This window comes from Marmota marmota, unplaced genomic scaffold, assembly GCF_001458135.2.
Source record: "Marmota marmota marmota unplaced genomic scaffold, marMar, whole genome shotgun sequence".
NCBI classification, from domain to species: domain Eukaryota; kingdom Metazoa; phylum Chordata; class Mammalia; order Rodentia; family Sciuridae; genus Marmota; species Marmota marmota.
The window spans coordinates 6,824,479-6,843,146 of NW_026000211.1; the positions used below are offsets into that span (position 1 = coordinate 6,824,479).

An 18,668-nucleotide genomic window follows, 5' to 3' on the forward strand; every position below is an offset into this window, starting at 1 on the left:
CCTCTGGAACTTTGAGCCCAAATAAACCTTTCCTCCTTAAAAGTATTTTTTTGTATTTTGTCCCAGTGATGGAAAGCTGATTAACACTGTGATGCTAGAGCACTGATGGCTATTCATTCATGCTAATGATCCTCAGGTAGTCTAAGATCCAGTGCATTCCCCACCTCTACCATTCTAGCCATTAAGAAGGGAGAAAATGTTTACTGCTGTTATTTTAAAAAAATGTTAAATAAACGAAACATTACATTTCTTGAGCATTCTGGTAAGTCTTGGTACTGTGGAAAGGTTGGCAAGAGGAGGTATAGTGGACCTCTTTCCACAGTAAATTCACTATGCCCTGTGTGAATGGGCCCAGGCTCCTTGGCCTCTGAATTCACTCTTCTGACTTGGCCATAATACATTCACTGTGACTGTAGGCTTGCCTATTAACAATTGTTTTTCTAACAAGGGTGGCAGAGGCTTGCTCCATTGTCTTCTGGCCCTCACTCCTTTTCCGGGGCCTATTTTTCCCAGAATATGTGGCTGTGGGCATTCAGATGAGCAGAGCTGGGAGATCTTTTTCCCACATCACCCACTGAGAAGTGTCGAGGAGCTTACTTTACATGGTAGGATTAGAATGGCCAATACGTAAGAAGGAAGGCCTGCTAAGACCCAGGAGCTTGCAGGGCCAGGGTGAAGCCACAGGGAGGTGGCCGTCTAAGGAGCTCCCCCTGTGTGATAGCCAGTCTGAGAACAAAATCAGGCTACACTTCCATGGGTATTATTTTTATTAACAAGCATAAAATGATATCCCAGACTTTTTTTTAGACCTGAAAAAGAATTCCTGCTGGCCCTCCCTGTTGGAAAGTCACGTTCTAAAAAAGGCCATATGATGTAGAAGTCACCTCCAGGTATTTAAAGTACACAGGAGCCATCCAGGATTACACATTTATAGAGCATCGATTCTGCAGTTTTATAAGTGGTTGAACTTGTTTTGCTTTTATTATAGTTTTTCTTATTACAAAACAATACGTGCTCATTTGATTTAGAAATTCTCAAACTACAGAAAAGCAGAAAGAAGAAGGAAGCCACTAAAAATCCCAGACATACTTACTATGAGCTCTGTAGTGTAGAATCTTCCAGATTTAACTTTACACATAAGAAAATACACAGTTATGATTAACTTTTCCCTAACGTATCATGAATACTTTTCTGCCTTGTGGCTACAATACCAGAGTACATTTAACTAAATGTCTTGGGTCTCGTGGGCTCTTGGATTCTGTCCCATTTTCTACTATCACATGCCGTAGTCCGGCTGGGCTGCCTAAGTCCGGCTGGGCAAAATAACCGAGAGGTGACAAGCAACTTGAAGGTTGAAGCAGGAACTACTTTACTGCGAGTGAACTCAGCAGGAACTGAGAACTCAAAGTAGCGGGCACCCAAGGTAGCAGGAGCCCCTTCTCTGCCGGACCGCAGAGGTACATATACCCAACTAATTACACACAGCTTAACTTAATTGACATCATCTAGACACAGCAGTCAGTCATTAAGGAATCCTCATCATCTTAATGGCTCACAAACCACTCCTCCTGGCATACTGCCAGGCGCCATCTTAACTTGGTTGTGGCCCTCAACAATCACAGTTATTGCACAACTAACATCAGGGTAGCAATGTCCTGTTCCTATGGGTGGAATCTGGCCCTGGGCTGCAAGTGTTTTATTCTAGGTGGCCTGATGGTATTTTCAGTTGGGTGAATCTCGGGCATGTCAGGTCTGGTTCTGGTTTGTGGTGTCAAAGGGACATAGACACTTCTCATTTTTTCAGAATCTGGGAAGTATCTGAGGAGGAAGAGGAGTTTTCCCTTGGTAGAGAAGCCAGATGCACTGGACAGAAAGGACGATAGCATCAGGTGGTTGGAAGACTGGGAGGAAATAGGGAGGGGAGCTCCCAGCATGGTGCTAAGAACCCAGCCAGTGCCAAGGAACGGACTTGGAGAAATGAGAGAAGCTGGCAGGGCCAGAAGGACTCCACATATGTGGTCTCCTGTGAGAGAATGGAAGAGTGCCTAGTGTTACTTCTTTCCCAATACTACAGAAGAACTGGCGTAAGTTGTTGTCGTAGAAAGGACTTCATTGCCTTTGCCATACATTAGCATAACTTGTCATTGGAACAGAAATATTGTAGTTATAGTGCAAGAGTTTGGAGAAGATTCTTGGATAGCACTCGAGCATGGAGACAGATGATAGGTAGATGGTCAGTTAGATTTCAGCCTAGTTTTTGATATTGGACCTCTATTTGCTTTGAAGGTCCTTAGTTTGCATATTTGGTTCTTCCTGAGTTCTCACACATATGTCTTTTTTTTTTTCTTTCTTTTTTTAAAATATGTAAACGGTGACAGCTTCAATGTGTTTTGCCCAGCTGTCTGTTTCCCAGGATTTGGGCTCTGTTCATATGGCTCCACTAGCAGCATTCATGGAGTAGTTCTTTTCTGACACATTCTTAAATCAAGACTCAGAGTAAACACAGGCCCTCAACAAACACTTGAAACAAGGACCAGCAAATACCCACGGGTCTTTGTCTGCCTTGGTTCTTGGCACAGTGCCTCACATGTGGTGGAAGCTAACCAATTGATGGTTGAAATGAATATTGAATAAGGAGGATGCATTACAAGATCTTTTCACCTGGCTCTTTACATTTTTGTTTTATGCCAATGTAGGTAACACAGAGTGGCCAAGGCAGAAAATCTGAGTTTAGATAGCTAAGTGGCCCCGGGAAAGTTATTTAAACTGAGCTTCCAATTCTCCTGTGGCTCCAGCACTTCCTGTATAACCTTGGGAAAGTTTTCTAAGCTGTCTTGCCTTGGTATGTTCCCTCCAACATGGGAATGACAGATAGCACTTCCCTCCCAGGGCTTCCTGAGGGTCAATTAAGTCAAAATGGGTAAAGGGCTTATGTCAAGGCTTACATTAGGCTCAACTTAAGTTTTAGTTATTATTCTAATCGGTTTCATCATCACCAGCTGTTAGGATTAAGAAAAAGTAACCTGCATCTTGGGAACTGTCACTTATGTACTTGATTATTTTTGGGGGGAGGGGTACCAGGGATTGAATTCAGGGTCACTGGATCACTGAGCCACATCCCCAGCCCTATTTTGTATTTTATTTAGAGACAGGGTCTCACTGAGTTGCTTAAGGACTTGCTAAGTTGCAGAGGCTGGCTTAAAAACTCAAAATCCTCCTGCCTCAACCTCCCAAGCGGCTGGGATTACAGGCGTGCACCACAATGCCCAACTGAGTTCTTCTTTTTAATTTTGTTTTTTAGTTATAGATGGACACAATAACTTTATTTATTTTTAAATGGTGCTTAGGATAGAACCCAGTGCCTCACAAATGGTAGGCAAGTGCTTTACCATTGAGCCAGAATCCCAGCCCTGTACTTGATTCTTAATAACTGGTTTTCCTGTAATTGTTTGCTTCAATTAGTTACTGGATGATTAGGTGAGGATTTAATTAGAAAGTAGTTGGGCTGAGGGTGAAGCTCAGTGGTAGAGTACTTGCCTAGCATCTGCATGTCTCTGGGTTTGATCCCGAGCACAGCAAAATCAAACAGAAAATGGGGTATCATTTTGAAAACTGGGTTGATTTAATCAGATTACCCATGTTTTAGTTTGTCATGTGAAGATGTAGATATGACTATAGTTAATCGGCTTTACAAACAAGTTGGAGGCACCATCTCTCAATCAAAATTGCTTAGTTCATTTCATTTTGATTGGATGGAAATCCATACCCTTTTCGTTTACAAACATCCATAACCTGTGTCTATACAGCACTAGATTAGATGCTTTGCCACTTCACGGCTGGGGACTTTGGACAAGTTACTTTTCTAAGTTTCTATGTCCTCATTAGCAACAAGAAAAAAATAGTGCCTCCACACTAATGTGGTTGTGAGAATTAAAAGGGACCATAATAATGATGATAATCTCTAAACTGTATGGAGCTCTTTGTGCCAGACCCTGGGCAGTTACAAAACTTATTTGAAGAGCTTACACAATTCCCAGCACTCCATGTGTTATGGTTTAGATGTGAGGTATCCCCCAAAAGCTCACATGTGAGATAATGCAACAAAGTTCGGAGGAGAAGTGATTGGGACATAGCCTCAACCTAATCAGCGAATTGATCCCTGATGGGATTAACTGAGTGATAACTGGAAGCAGGTGGGGTGTGGCTAGAGAAAGTGGTTAATTGGGGGTGTGCCTATGGGGTATATATGTTGCATCTAGAGAGTGAAGTCTCTCTCTCTCTGCTTCTTGATCACCATGATGTGAGCTACTTCCCTCTGCCACACTCTTCCACCATGATGTTCAGCCTCACCTCGAGTCCTAAAGAAAGCAGGTGGCCTTCCATGGACTGAGACCTCTGAAACTGTGAGCCCTCAAATAAACTTTTCCTCCTCTAAAATCGTTCTGGTTCACAGCAGCGAAAAAGCTGAGTAAAACACCAGGAATGATTGTTTTTACCACAAGTCTGAAGAGGTAGGTGTCGCCAGACTCTGGAGGTTGGGACCTCTAGCTTAGGAGTGTACAGGTCATGGTGGAGTGGGATTTTGAGTCTTTGCAGGCTACATCTAAAGTCCACCATCTTAAGGTTTACATGGCCCCTCCCTCTCACCACAGCCCAGCCAATCAGAACTTTCTTTGCTGTGCACTGATCTTCCCTATTTCTCCTCACAGGAGATGACCTTCTTTTGGAATGCATGTCTCCTGTTTGCATGTGTTGAAATCCTTCCCTTATCCCAAGTCCCTCTGGGCTTTGAAGCCTTTCCTGGTTATCATCCTTGGAATTCCCAGGCTACTTGCTACTGGGAATTTGAGAGTAGACAACTACTGCCTAGACATCTTTGCCTTCTTCCTCTCCGCTCCAGTGCCTCCCATTTAATTTGTGCTCATGAAGTATGGATGCTACTAATGAATAATTACCTGATAACTCAGAGTTCACCCCTGGCTCTTAGCTTGCAGCATCTGGGGAGAGGATCCCACAATAGTTACCTGGTCACTGCCAAGGTGGGCAGCATAGTGGCCCTTAACTCTGGGAACTGCCAGCTCCTTCCTTTGTGCCATCCTTTGGCCATCTCCAGAAAAGAGTAGGTTGGGCTGAATGCAGGAGTTTCAGCCCTTCACTGATGGGAACAAGAAGTGCTAACCCATTGGAGGAAACCTCCAATTCCCATGAGTCTTAAGTTTTGCACAAATGCTGTCCACATTCTGGCCTTGTCTGTCACTGAGCTCTCTGCAGGCAGGGCTGGAAGTGCTAGTGTGGAAGACAAAGCCAAGGTGAGCTGATGGGTGGGGATGTTTGGAGCTGCTCTAGTTAATGCCAGTTTTTCTAATCTTATTCCACTTTTGTCTTGGCACCTCTTTTTCTTCACTCAGATTTATATCCTTCACCTCTTCCACCCCTGCAGGTTTTATTCAGTGGTGCAAAGAGAAAGCAAGGGTCTTTGGGATGAAGTGCTTCCTTACAAACAGTGGCTCTCTTAAGGTTCAGTGAATCCTTTTCTTCACTTCATGACAGATGCAGCACCCAGAGGCCTTAGGCCATATCCCAACCCCTTGGGCCGCATGCTGCTTGGACTGTGCAAGACCATTAGTAGAAATGGACATTTTAAATCCAGGTACTTAAACTGTAATCCTGCTAAATAATTTGTTTCCTGTTTAAAATGGTTTGCACAGAAGAGGGGGTGGAAAAATGTAGAAATGTTTTCCAGTGCATTTCCTTCCTTCCGCCCCCAATCCTTCTAAAGATACAGCATGAGGATTTCGTGGTGGCAGTAGGCTTATTCCCAGGTGTTAGGTTTTTATGTGCCTGTTTATTTTCCTGGTAGGAATGGCCTCTTATACTTACTATCACTACAACAGGACAAGTGCTTGGCCCAGAGAAGGTGTTCAGCAAATTCACTGATTACCTGTTGGTTTTGTATCCTGGTTCTGAGTTCTGTGGGGATATGACCTGATATCATGGTCCACATGGGGAGACCTCTACCTCCATTTTCTCTTCCCTTTGTCATTTTTTATCCTATGAAATCCAGATCCATCCTTAAAGCCAAAATTGATCTTATACTATTTGTCTGAGTCATTCATTCTGCCAAATAAAATGTGTGTGTGTATGTGAATATCTTATCTAGGCAACTGAGTCTGTCAGGCATCCATTTCTTGTGTCTTTCTCCTGTGACTTCCTTTATGATTCTCTTTCCTCAGTTTGTCCTCCCCTCTATCCACCTATTATTTTCCCAATGACCCCACAGTTTTTTTGTTTTGGTTTTGGTACCAGGGATTAAGCCCAGGGGTGCTCAACCACTGGGCCATATCCCCAGCTTTTTTTTTTTTTTTTAAATACATTTTAGTTAGTAACAGGATCTTGCTAAGTTTCTTAGGGTTTCACTAAATTGCTAAAACTGGCTTTGAATTTGTGATCCTCCTTCCTCAGCCTCCTGACTGCTGGGATTATAAGTATGCACCATGGAGCCAGACACCCCTTAGTTTTGTCCTCAATGTCTCTACCCTTTTCTTCTTGAATGTGTTTATTCTTCTTGCTTTGCTCTTACCTCTGTGTAGATGGACTCCCACAAATACAAATCATACTCAAATGACCCACATTTCATCTCAAATTCAAAATCTTCCATGGGGAATCTATCATTTTTACCAAATCTCATTTACCTCCCAACTATTCCATTTCAGTCCATGATAGACCCATTCTTTCTGACATAGAAATGCAAATCAAGTGGCCATCCCTGATGCATCTTATACCCAGTCTGTCCTAAATCTCTCTCACCCTGGATTCGCTTATATGCCATCCCAGGCCCCAATGCCTCATGCTTCCCTTTGCAGCAATGGCAGCAGTGTCCCAGGACCTCCCTGTTCTTCCTTACCCTCCCACTCTGCCCACACCTTGGCTATTGTGGTCCCATCATTTCCTACCTCCCAAACTGGATGGGAGGGTCCCCGCTGCTTGGTGGTTGAACTCTGCAACTGTCTTGCTCTTCTCAACAATATGCCCATGGCTCCCAACCCACTGCTCTGTCTCACTCTGTAACGGATGAAACCCCCAAGTCATTATTGGGTTTCTTCTACCCACCACACAAGAGGGCCTCTGTACTGAATGCAGCAGACCCTGATGTGGCTTGAGATTTCCTGAGCAGTGTGCTCGGTGTGCCTTTCAGTCCCCTTGCTGTCCACCCTCCTTCCCCTTCCTTTCAAAGCCTAGTTTGTCTCACCTCCTCCTCAAAGCTACCTTCAACCTCTTCAACCCACAGTGAGCAGCCCCTTTAGAAATTCTGTCATTCTTTTGGCTTTTTAAAAAAATATTAGTTGTCAATGGATATTTATTTATTTATTCATATGCAGTGCTGAGGATCAAACCCAGGGACTCACACATGCCAGGCAAGTGCTCTACCACTGGGCCACAACCCCAGCCCCAATTCTGTCATTCTTGTTCTGAGGACCTCTTTAGTTATTCTTGGATCTTTTTGTATTGATTGGTTTTAACTCCCTAACCAGATTGGAATCCCCTTAAGGTTCACTGATTTTTTTTTTTTTTTTTTTTACTTGCTGTGCTAATTCTCCCCAGTGTTGAGTGTGTGCTGTTTGTCATTGCTATGGTCATATTCACAATAACTACTCTCAATCTTTAATTTTATGTGTAATTACAAATAATTAGGATGATACACCTACCCAGGCATTGTAGGAAGTACTTGATGTGCATTTGCTTATCTAATGAGTGCATACTCAGTAATTTAGGAAGAATTGCTCAGTTGGTCACCAGCTGTGGTATCTCTGGGAAATCATTTCTGAGTTTCCTCTTGTGCACCGTTGTTAACTTTCCATTACTGTAAAACACTTGAAAAGAGAAAAGGCTTATTTTGGCTTGCAGTTTTGAAGGATCCAGTTCATGATTGATTGGCCCTACTGCTTTGGGCCCATGATGTCACATTATGGTGGGAACACACGGTGGAGCAAAGTGACTCTCCTCATGGCCAGGAAGTGGAAGAAGAGGAAGAGGAAGGAGCTAGGATCCCACTATCCCTACAAGGGCATGCCCACAGTGACTGGAAGACCTCCCATTAGGCCTCATCTATTAAAGGCTGTACCACCTCCCTGGGATGGCAACCAAGCCTTTAACTTATGGGCCTTAGGGGACAGATCCAAACTATAGCACTTGCAAATAGAGAACTGCTTTTCAAGTTGTTTCCATTTCCAACTCTGTGGTTTAATTACAATTCACTCGTATTTAGGGAATCCTCACTGTACACTCTGCACAGATTTGTCACTCTGTACTCTGCTCAGAAATGGTGCAGTCCCTTCCCTTACTACCATCTGGATAATAACAGGAAGTCACGGGTATCTGAGTGGTAGAGAACAAGGGACCCAATGACTTCATTAGGAGAAAGTGGGGGAGATTCCTGAGAGTCTATTGTAATTAGAAGCTTCCTGAGGGAGGAGAGATTTCCGTTCCCTTTAAAGGAGGCAGTTGATAAAGTGGGAGTACAGAGACGCCTCTTGGCAGGACTGTTGAGCACAACAAGCTATTCAGCAGTGAACTAGAACAGGGTTGTGGTTAGGCCCAACTAGCCTTTTGCATGTGCTAAATTTAAAGTGATGACTGACCATATTGCTGTAAGATAAAACGAGAATCTCGACTCTACCAGAAAGGTATGTGGCTCTCAGAGAAGTGGAAACGTTTGGATATTTGAGAAGAATCCTCAGATTTAAACCATTTATTTTGGCATCCCCATGTGCTAAGACTCATTCAAGATAAGACAGTATTCATTGCAAGGACAATACATCTGGATTCCTGTCACAATGTAATAGAATTGATTACCATTACAATTGGTTGGAACTTGTGTTTGATAGTAACAAATATGTCTCTTTTGGTTTCAAAAAGGAATTGAAGGGGTTTGCAAAATATATTTGCCTGGCAACAAAGTGAAAGTATGAGAGAAAGAGAGAAAATAAAAATAGAAGTAATAGAGTGAGACCAGAGAAAAAGCCCAAAGGTCCAATGACATTAAATATTTTACCAGAGCTGGGCTGCCAACCTGGGGCTCAGCTTGCTAGAAGCCAATTCTTTTTTTCCCCCCTAAAGAAAAGGGTTTTGCTGCTGCTGGTGGTGGTAGTGGTAGTTTTAGTTTTAATTTAAAAATTTTTTTTTTAATATGATGATGTAGCATCTCTAAGATTCCAAACTTATAGTCCTTTTTTTTAATTTGTTCTTTTTTAGATATACCTGACAGTTGAATGTATTGTGACATATTATACATCCAAGGAGTATAACTTATTCTAATTAGGATCCCATTCTTGTGGTTGTACATGATGTGGAGTTTCACTGGTGGTGTATTCATATACTAACATAGGAAAATTATGTCCGATTCATTTTGCTATAGAGACTTATCCTTATTAATGAAGAGGATTTTGTATTTTGGATAATGCTCTTGTACTTTCATTCATGTTGTTTGCTTTTAAAAGAACTCATTAGAAACCATGGCTAAAAGCAAAACACCAGCCTGAGGCTTTTTGGCTCAGCTTCTGAGGTCACGCTGCTAACAGACCCATCAGCTTGCTTAAGAAAACCCCAGTTCTGAGGCCAAAGAGAATTTCCTCTCCTTGGAAAACACAATTGTCATTTATTATTTCCTTTTAGGAAAGGCCTTTCTCTCTGCTTTCCCCACGCCCCATTTCCCCCCAAACACACTCTGATTGCTTGGTGCCATCTGAGAGTGCCTGAAGTCACTGGGTGTTTAAATCAGAGAGCAATAGAGTAGAAGAGTGGTATCTGGAAGGCCCCTGGCCTGGCTCTGACCTGCCTGGGTCCCTGTCTCTCTTGTACTCATAGTGTGAAGCAGCATGAGCGCTACGGCCAGCTGACCCTGGTCAACTCCACGGCGGCTGACACGGGTGAATTCAGCTGCTGGGGACAGCTCTGCAATGGCTACATCTGCAGGAGGGATGAGGCCAAAACAGGCTCTACCTACATCTTTTTTACAGGTAACATGTTTAGTACATTTAATGGAACTCTTCAAACTTCTGCTTTTGGCCCAGAACTAGGGGTTTCCACTGCATGCTGAATAGCCAATAATGACAGTAAGAGCCCTCCCTGTTTAGGTTCTGGGTTAAAGGCTTTATATCAATTACTTCACGTAAGTCCTTACAACAACCCTTCAGGGTAAGTACAAATATCATTTCCATTTTTAAAATGTTTAGGTGGGAAAGTGGAGGTCTAGAGAGATTAAATAAATCCTCAAGATCACACAGCAAGGAAGTGAGGGTACCAGGATATGAACATAGAACTGTCTGATTCTAGGGGTCTCTACCTGCAATGTCCAATATGGTACCCACTATGCACGTGTGTCTCCTTAAATATAATTGAGAATACTAATTAAAACCCAGTAAAGTTTAAAACTCATTTTCTCAGTCACACTTGTCACATTCCAGTGCTCATCTGCGACCTGTAGCTAGTGGTTATGGTACTGGAAAGAAGGCATAGACAGGGAACATTTCTGTCACCACAGAAAGTTCTTCTGTTGGATGGCACTGCTTTGACTTTATCACCCTAACCTCAGAACCTATGAGGACCCCCTCTGCAACCCCCATAGTCACAGGATGCTTTGCTAAAGACCTCCTCACATTTGTTCTTATGAGTACATGAGCTAATGTTTCAGGGGCAGGATTCTCAATGGGTGTGGCCCTTGTGGCTCTAGTCCCTGTCCCTGAACCTAAGCAGGGTGACTGAAAGCATGCAGATACTGTGCCAAATATGGTGTGCAAGTTGAAGCTTGCACTTTGACAGACGGGTGTTGCACAGTGGTCCCCTCTTCCTCCTAAGAGTTCTCTAAGCTCTGAAGTTGGTGGGGGCGATGAAATTCTCCAACTAGGTTCAGAGGTCAAGAATCTTACACATTCCACATCTTGGTACTGGTAGTTCAGATAAAGCCAGAATCTTTTCTTGGTGTCCAATAAGAGATTTTCATGAGATTTGTCTACATCCTCAGTTCATCTGTCTTTCAGACCTAGAGTGACTTATGCCTAGGACCCAAATGACCTTATGCCTTGGCTCTTAATTAATGCTTTAGTAACATTTCATGGGTTTTCCCCTTTCTTCCCAAATAGCTTGTCCTTTCTGACAAGCAGTAACATTAGCAGGGACGTATATTACAATTCATTTCCATGACATCCCTAGGAAATGAATAAAGTCTAATTTTTAAATGTTTTAGAAATGATAATGCTAATGCTGAGATTCAAAAAAGCAAGTGACGACTTTTAATGCCTGAGTAAGGAGTCAAAGCTTGTTCTTCTGACATAGGACCCATGTGATTACTGCTTGGACTCTTTAAAGAACAAGGACAAGATGGTAGATAGACTGATAGACAGACACTAGCTAGCATAACTTGCATTGTCAGGAGAATTGCTAACATTTGTACACAGGCAATACCTTTGGGTCTTCATTTTGGTCTACTACATAAAATTGCCCATGTGTCCTTTGTATTATTCCACACTACAAAGCAACCGTAGAAAAGGCAACCCATGAAGATAAGTAAGAGCCTATTCCAGACAAGGAGGACACCATCTTTCAAACAGCAGAATGAAGACTCTTTGTTGAGATTAGCTCTGCTTGTCATGTTTTCCAAAGTATTGCTCCAGGTTTTGAACTGAAGGTTTCACTTGAATAGAATGTCCTACTAGGTTTATGGGCTCTCTTTGAATTTAAAAAAAAAAATAGTTTTAGTAGTAGATGGACACAATACCTTTATTATTTATTTATTTATTTTTATGTGGTGCTAAGGATTGAACCCAGTGCCTCACATTTGCTAGGCAAGTGCTCTACCACTGAGCCATAGCCCCAGCCCCTCTCTTTGAATATTTTAGGTCTTCACTGAAGTCTTTTTGTGAACCAAAGGAGGACAAAACCATTGATTTCAAGAAACCTGGGTCAAAACAGGATGTTATCAAATGCGATGTATAATTTTTGAATTCCTTAACACTAAGCTAAGAGTCCTGTTGGATTTTCAGAATAGGGTTTGGCTGTGTTTGAAAAAACCAAATGGGCCATTCCAGAAGCTGAGGTTCCTGCCGCTGGCTCTGTCAGAGCATATGCTTCTCAGCTACCCATGCAGAGAAACGTCTGCTGTTCATTATGTTTGTGTTTCCTAAAGTTTGTTTGAAAATATTTTGAAGCGTCTTTCTGGGGGCTGACTGTTAATTTGTGCAGTGTTTGATGAAGCAACTGCCACATATATTTTCTCTTTGGTCTTTGTCCAGGAGGCTCTCAAAAAGGGTTTTCTTCTCTCTTCCACTTTTTATAGAAGCATAACATACATAAAGAAAAACATTCAAATCCTAAGTATACAGACAGCTCCATAAGTTGTCCCCAAGGAACAGGCAGACATAGCCACCGCCCAGACAGATCAAGGAGGAGAACATTACCAGCAGGAGGGCTTCCCTGTAGTGAAAGACTTGAGCAATAATTTTCATATTTAGGAAAAACCACATTAATAAGTACTGTGCTAAATACTGAGTTGGCTGTAATTTGGATTTTAGTTTCTAGGCTATTAATTTTTCAGAAATATAAAATCCCACGTTTAGTTTTCCAAAATAATGTTTTATAAGCAGATGCAAACACATGTGCATGGGGTATATATATATATATATAGTCTGTAATTTTTTAAAGGAACTTCAACACAATTGTTTTTTTGTTTGCATGTGTATGTGGTGCTACTTATCAAATGCAAGGCCTTGTGCATGCTGACAAGTTCCTTACCTCTGAGCTATATCCTGAGCCCTGCAAATATATTTTAAAACAACTGGTAGGGTCACTTATTTCAAAGCACCTATTATAGTATGAGAAATAAGATAGTTTTTATTTTCTGAAAATTGGATTGTTCCCTCATTCCATAGGCTTTACTCATACTCTACAAACCCTTAAAAAAATGTTGCCTCTACAATCTTACAATCATATAATCCTGGTATTATTGCTAACAACATGTCTTTAATATTAAAAGAAAAATTGTGGTACTGGGGATTGAACCCAGAAGTCCTCCGCCACTGACTTATACCGCCCAAGCCTTTTTTACTTTATTTTGAGACTGGATCTCATTAAGTTGAATTTGATATCATCCTGCCTCAGCCTGAGGCCCTGGGGTTACAGGCATGTGCCACTATGCCCAGCTAGGGTGTCTTTAATAGTATTGACTCTAGGGTCTTCTTTTTACAAAGGGTTGTTGAAGCACAGATAGATTAAGTAACACAACCAAGGCCAAAAAAAGAAAGAAAAGCTGGTTTATCATAAAATAGCACAAACTTCCTGGTCTGGTTGGTATATAGCCTTGCAGTGGTGGAGACTCTTGAAGCTATGCGACACTCTTATAACCTTAGAGACAGGAGGAAAGACCTCCATGCTAGTATCTTGGGACTCCAAACTACAGAACGCTTGGCCCTTGAAGACTCTTGATGTTGCTTCCAGGAATCCTGTGCCCAACTTAAAACATTATACAGTGTTGACACAGAAGCTCGCAGAGGAGAAAACTGAGAATGGGTACTTGTTTCAGGAACACTGTAAGAACCCAGGAAACAATACAACAAGTGTTGTGGTGAGATTAGCCTGAAGATTTCTTTTAGAAATCCTTATAATATTCTTTCACAGAATGATCCAGAAAACAAAGGATTTAATGTGTTGTGCCAAATGAATCAAGCAACATACACACCCTCAATAAAACAAAACGAAAGCCCAACTCAGAGTCCCTTGGCTGTCCTGGGGACAGTATGGCTAAGCCAGTCCTCGTTTCTCCCATTTCTGTAAGATAAAAATGCCACCATCTTTGGCTTAAAGAGCCTGGAGACTGCAGTTCACTTCAGAAGGAAAAGGGGGAGTCCAAGGGGTTGGCTGAAGGTCTCAGCCTAGTGAAGGCCCAGCAGAGGCCAGACCTGGGACTAGCAGATTCTTCCTGCATCCCCACCCCATTCCCACGCACTAACCTTGGCAGGGAGTAAGTAGGTCCTCTGAGCTGAGAGTGAAGACAGGGTCAGGACACCAGTTCTGTCACTATGCTGGGCCTCCCAGAGGAACTCTGATATGCTAAGAAATGCTGATGATGGGCAGTTACTGACAGTGGGCTCTGGTGCTAATTTCTCCACACAGAAGCAGCAGCAGATTGTTCCAAAGTATAAAATTCTCAAACTTCTCTTAAGGAAAATAGTCTTCTTCCCTGCTTTCTTAGTGTGGTGATCCATGGATCTGATTGAGACTTGAACTAACAGGTTTTTTTTTTTTTTTTTTTTTTTGGTACTGGGGATTGAACTCAGGGGTGCTCAACTACTGAGCCACATCACTAGCCTTTTTTTTTTTTTTTTTAAATTTAAACACAGGATCTCACTGAGTTGCTTAGGGCCTCGCTAAGTTGCTGAGGCACACTTTGAACTAGCAATCTTCCTGCCTCCGCCTCCTGAGTCACTGGGATTACAGACACATAGGGTTTTAACATTTCTTTTGAGGAGATATGTTAGTCATCTTTCCATCATTAGAACAAAACATCTGAGATAATTAACTTATAGAGAGGAAAGGTTTATTTTGGTTCATACTTTTGGAGGTTCTAGTCCATGAAAAATTGGCCCAAGTTTTGGGGCCTGTTGCCAGATGTTCCAGAGAAAGCCTATTGGAGAGCAAAATCGCTCATGGCCAGGAAGCAAGACAGGAAGAGACTAGGCTCCCACAATTCCCTTTGAGAACAGGGCCCCAGGGATCTAAAGACCTCCCACTAGGCCCTACTTCCTAAGTGTTTGGCCACTTCCCAATAGCGCCACCCGGGGGACCAAGCCTTTAACACAAGGACCTTTAGGGGACATTTACCATCTAAACTATGGTAGAAAGTATTTTTCCTCCAAAAAGTGAAAAGCACAGAGGATCCATCCTTTTCTACTCATAAGGACCCAGTGTTCTGAGTGATTGCCCCCCTCTCGTCTTTGTGCTGGAGTGTGAGAATCCCTAAGGTGCTCTTTCGCCTGGGTCAATGAGCCTGTGTATTCCCCTTCGCAGAGAAAGGAGAGCTCTTTGTACCTTCTCCCAGTTACTTTGATGTCGTCTACCTGAACCCAGACAGACAGGCTGTGGTTCCTTGTCGAGTGACTGTGCTGTCAGCCAAAGTCACTCTCCACAGGGAGTTCCCCGCCAAGGAAATCCCAGCCAATGGAACCGACATCGTTTATGACATGAAGAGAGGCTTTGTGTATCTGCAACCTCATTCTGACCACCAGGGGGTGGTCTACTGCAAGGCGGAGGCCGGGGGCAAGTCTCAGATCTCCATCAAGTACCAACTGCTCTACGTAGAGGGTAAGTCTGCTACCCCATAGGGCCTAGATTTTAGTTATTTCTGGATGGTCCTCTATAGGTACTGCAGTTCCTTCTTATGGGTGGAAATAAGGAAGCACAAAATGCTATCCTAGGTTCCTTCATTACAACACCACTTCTCGAATGTTCTACATCCTTGCCCTCTGACCCAACTAAATTCTTTGGCTCTGGTACTGCCTGTGCATTTGACCAGCAAGTCTGCTCTATCTCCAACCTCCCCTTAGAACATCCTCTAGGCTTCTTTAACTAAAATCTGCTGTCTCCCAGGAGCACCATCTACTCCCCACCTTGAGGATGACATCCCTCTTGTGCCTTCTTCCCACATCCTGACCGTCATTCTCTCAACCTGTTAGGAACCTCCTTGAGGTTCCACCAGCTTTCTCATCTCTTCCTGTCGCTGTTTGCCATTGAATTTTAAAGATTACGTCAGTGTCCACTTGGAACCCACTGGCCTGTTCATTATTATGTCAACAGGCACAACTGGTCTCCATATCAGAGTCCAAACCTAAACTCCAACCATAGGCTCATACCTTCCCAGGTTGACCCAGTGACTCCTTCTGCAGGGACCCTCCCCTCTCCAGTACCCCCAGCATCATCCCATCCTCCCCACCCCAGCTGGCTTGGATTCCAGGGCTTTCTCTGCAATACTCTGCTGCCACCTTGAACTCCTTCCACTCTGTACTCTCCTCTCACCAGTCCAGGAAACACACCTTCTGGCTGAGGGTAGAAAAGTGTGCCTTTTCTACCTGCCCATACCCAGAGAGCTGAAGGCTGATGGGAAAATCCCACAGGTGGACAGCACATGTTGCTATGAACTCTGGGTCTCCAGTTTCTGCTGCCTGGCAGTCTCTGCATTTCTCCAGTCTCTTCAAATGTGTACTGCAAACCTGAAGTCCTCACAATTCTGCCCACTTCATTTGCTTCCAGTTGGCTTCAGTCCTTCATCCTGACAGAATTGAACCAAGATCAAATCTCTCCATCAAAAATGGATTTTTTTTGAAAATGTGACATTTTGAGGGGGGAGTTTCAACTCAGTGCATCATACATGAAATGCCTTTTTCCATAGTAACTTCCATCAATTCTGCTGTGTTGAGACTCCCTAAGTGTAGTGAGATCCATTGGTGTTAGCTAAGTCAAATTTCTCATCCAACAGACACTTTGGGTTACTAAGTCAGCCTTAGTCTAGTTTTTAAGACTGTTCATTTAATATTTTAACTCCATATTTACTCTAAAACCAGCTCCTGTTCTCCCCTTTAGCAAGCATAGCTTCTTGGAGAGGGAGTAGTTGATCTTCGCTTGGTCCCCTTCCCACTTTGGTGCCAGCCTGGGGGGAGGAGAGAGACTGGAGCCCAGAGGTGGTGATAGTAAATGCTGACCTGGCTTCTCGTCTATGAACCCAATGGGGACAGGCTGTGGCTTTAACACTTATGTATGATAAGGGACTCATCCCAAGCATGTCGCTGGATGCCAAAAGTCTCACTTCAGATGTGGTCTCATTCTCCTGCTGATCCCTGGCTGCAGGCCTCCTCTGTTAGCATGCATTTCTTTGCATTCAGCTGCAGTGTGTTCCCAGAAAGACGATAGCCCTGGAATCTCTGTTCCTCTGATCCTTTGACTATGGAGCATGTGGCAGCCAGAAACTTGCATCCAGTCCCTTTCTTCTCCTGGCAGCCCTCACCCCCTTGCCTCTTCCAGGGCCCCTCTGCCCTTGGTGGATGGAACAAGGCAGGTCAGTGAGTAGATCTACTGCAGAAGGACATGCTGCCTCCCTTTCTTGACAAGTGTTTCTTTTGAGTCTCGCACCCTCCAATGACTTCCTGGAGAGAACACGCCCTCCCAGCCCCTTGCAACTGGGGCAAGCCAATGGTTTTCCATGCATTATAGTCCCTTCAAGATGACTTCTCTCTCTCTGAGAACTCTTGTGCTGATGGGGCGAGTGGTCTGTGTGAGGCGCAGGGTTCCTTTCACTGCATGGAGCTTCTCCATTCTCTGAAGAGATGAATGGCCCTGAGCTAGCTGCTTTCTGAAATTCGAATTTGGGTTCCTTGAGGCCTCCTGTCCTCAGCCACAGGACTTATTCAGCACGCTTCTAATAATGTCACCAAATAACTCTCACAACTCTCTTTGACCACCTTCAGCCCATCGCTAAGACTCTTTCTCCATCACAGCCAGACTCCCTGAGAGAGCTCTCTATTTCCTGTTTCCTTTCCTCCATGACACACTCTTCAATCCACTCTATTGGCTCTTTCCCCTGCATTCAACCAGAACAGCCCTGGCCAAGGTCCTCAGGGACTCCCATGCCATTAAGCTCAGAAGGCAGTGTCTGTCCTTATCCTACCAGATTCCACCTCTTCTACATAAACCCCCCTTCCTTGGCTCCACTTCTTCACTCTGCTTTGTTAGTGCTTTGCTTTCTATCAGCTCTTAAGTGTTGGAGTTTCCCAGGCATCCTTCTTTCTCTCCCCTAGATCTCTTCCTGGGCAAACCTGCCTAAATCCATGGGCTCCCCTTCATATCTATTCAGTAAAGACTCCTAAATGATTATCTATGGCTCAAATCTGTGAGCAGCAAGCTCATGTGTCCAACTAGTGTCTGCACCCATCTGCACTCATCTGCCCCATGGCCCCTCTGCCCTGTGTGCTCATTTCTGAACTCATCCTCCTCCTCCTCCCTGGATCCGGTTCCCCCCATGTTCTCTGCCTCAGTGATGGCACCGCATCCATCCAATGCAGGACCACAGCTGGGAGCCAAACCCAATCTCTTTCTCCTCTTAGTCCTTTAGATTGACTTTCAAAAGGTACTGTTTCTCTCCAACCTCACTGCAAAAAAAGATCTGCACTATCATCACCTCTTCCTAGAACTACGGTATCTAATTGAGCTCTATGTCTGCCCTTTCTCCAGTGCATTTCCCACACGGATGTTGATTATAATTCCAACAAAACCACATCTCTTAGAACCACAGTTAATATCTTCCTCATGACCCACCTCTGCCTCTGCCCTCCTCACCAGCCTGGTCTGGCTTCTCTCCTTCCTCTCTGCAGCATGCCCTTGCCTTCCTCCACTGGGGGAGGCCTTCATCTCACCTCATGGGCTTTGCACCTGGGCATTCCTGGACTGTTGATGCCTCCCCCTCTCCCATCCTTGTCTTTTAAGCTCATCCCTGAAATTTTTTAGTTCAGACATTGTTTCCTCATGGAAAATTTTCCTGGCTCTCAGACAATTCTGAACTTGCAGAGAACGTTGGGGTCTGCAGCTCTCAATACAGTTGAAATTTTGAACGAACCATACGATGGCTTGCT

The 18,668-nt window shown here is 43.7% G+C and overlaps 1 protein-coding gene across 1 annotated transcript in view; it reads left to right on the plus strand.

Annotated features, from left to right (window-relative positions):
- Pdgfrl (platelet derived growth factor receptor like) overlaps window positions 1–18,668 on the plus strand; it is a 45,666-nt gene that overhangs the window by 24,356 nt on the left and 2,642 nt on the right. The window contains exons 3-4 of the mRNA XM_015486067.2: window positions 9,865–10,016; window positions 15,058–15,351. Of these exons, the coding sequence (XP_015341553.1) occupies window positions 9,865–10,016; window positions 15,058–15,351 (446 nt within the window). The remainder of the gene's footprint in view (window positions 1–9,864; window positions 10,017–15,057; window positions 15,352–18,668) is intronic.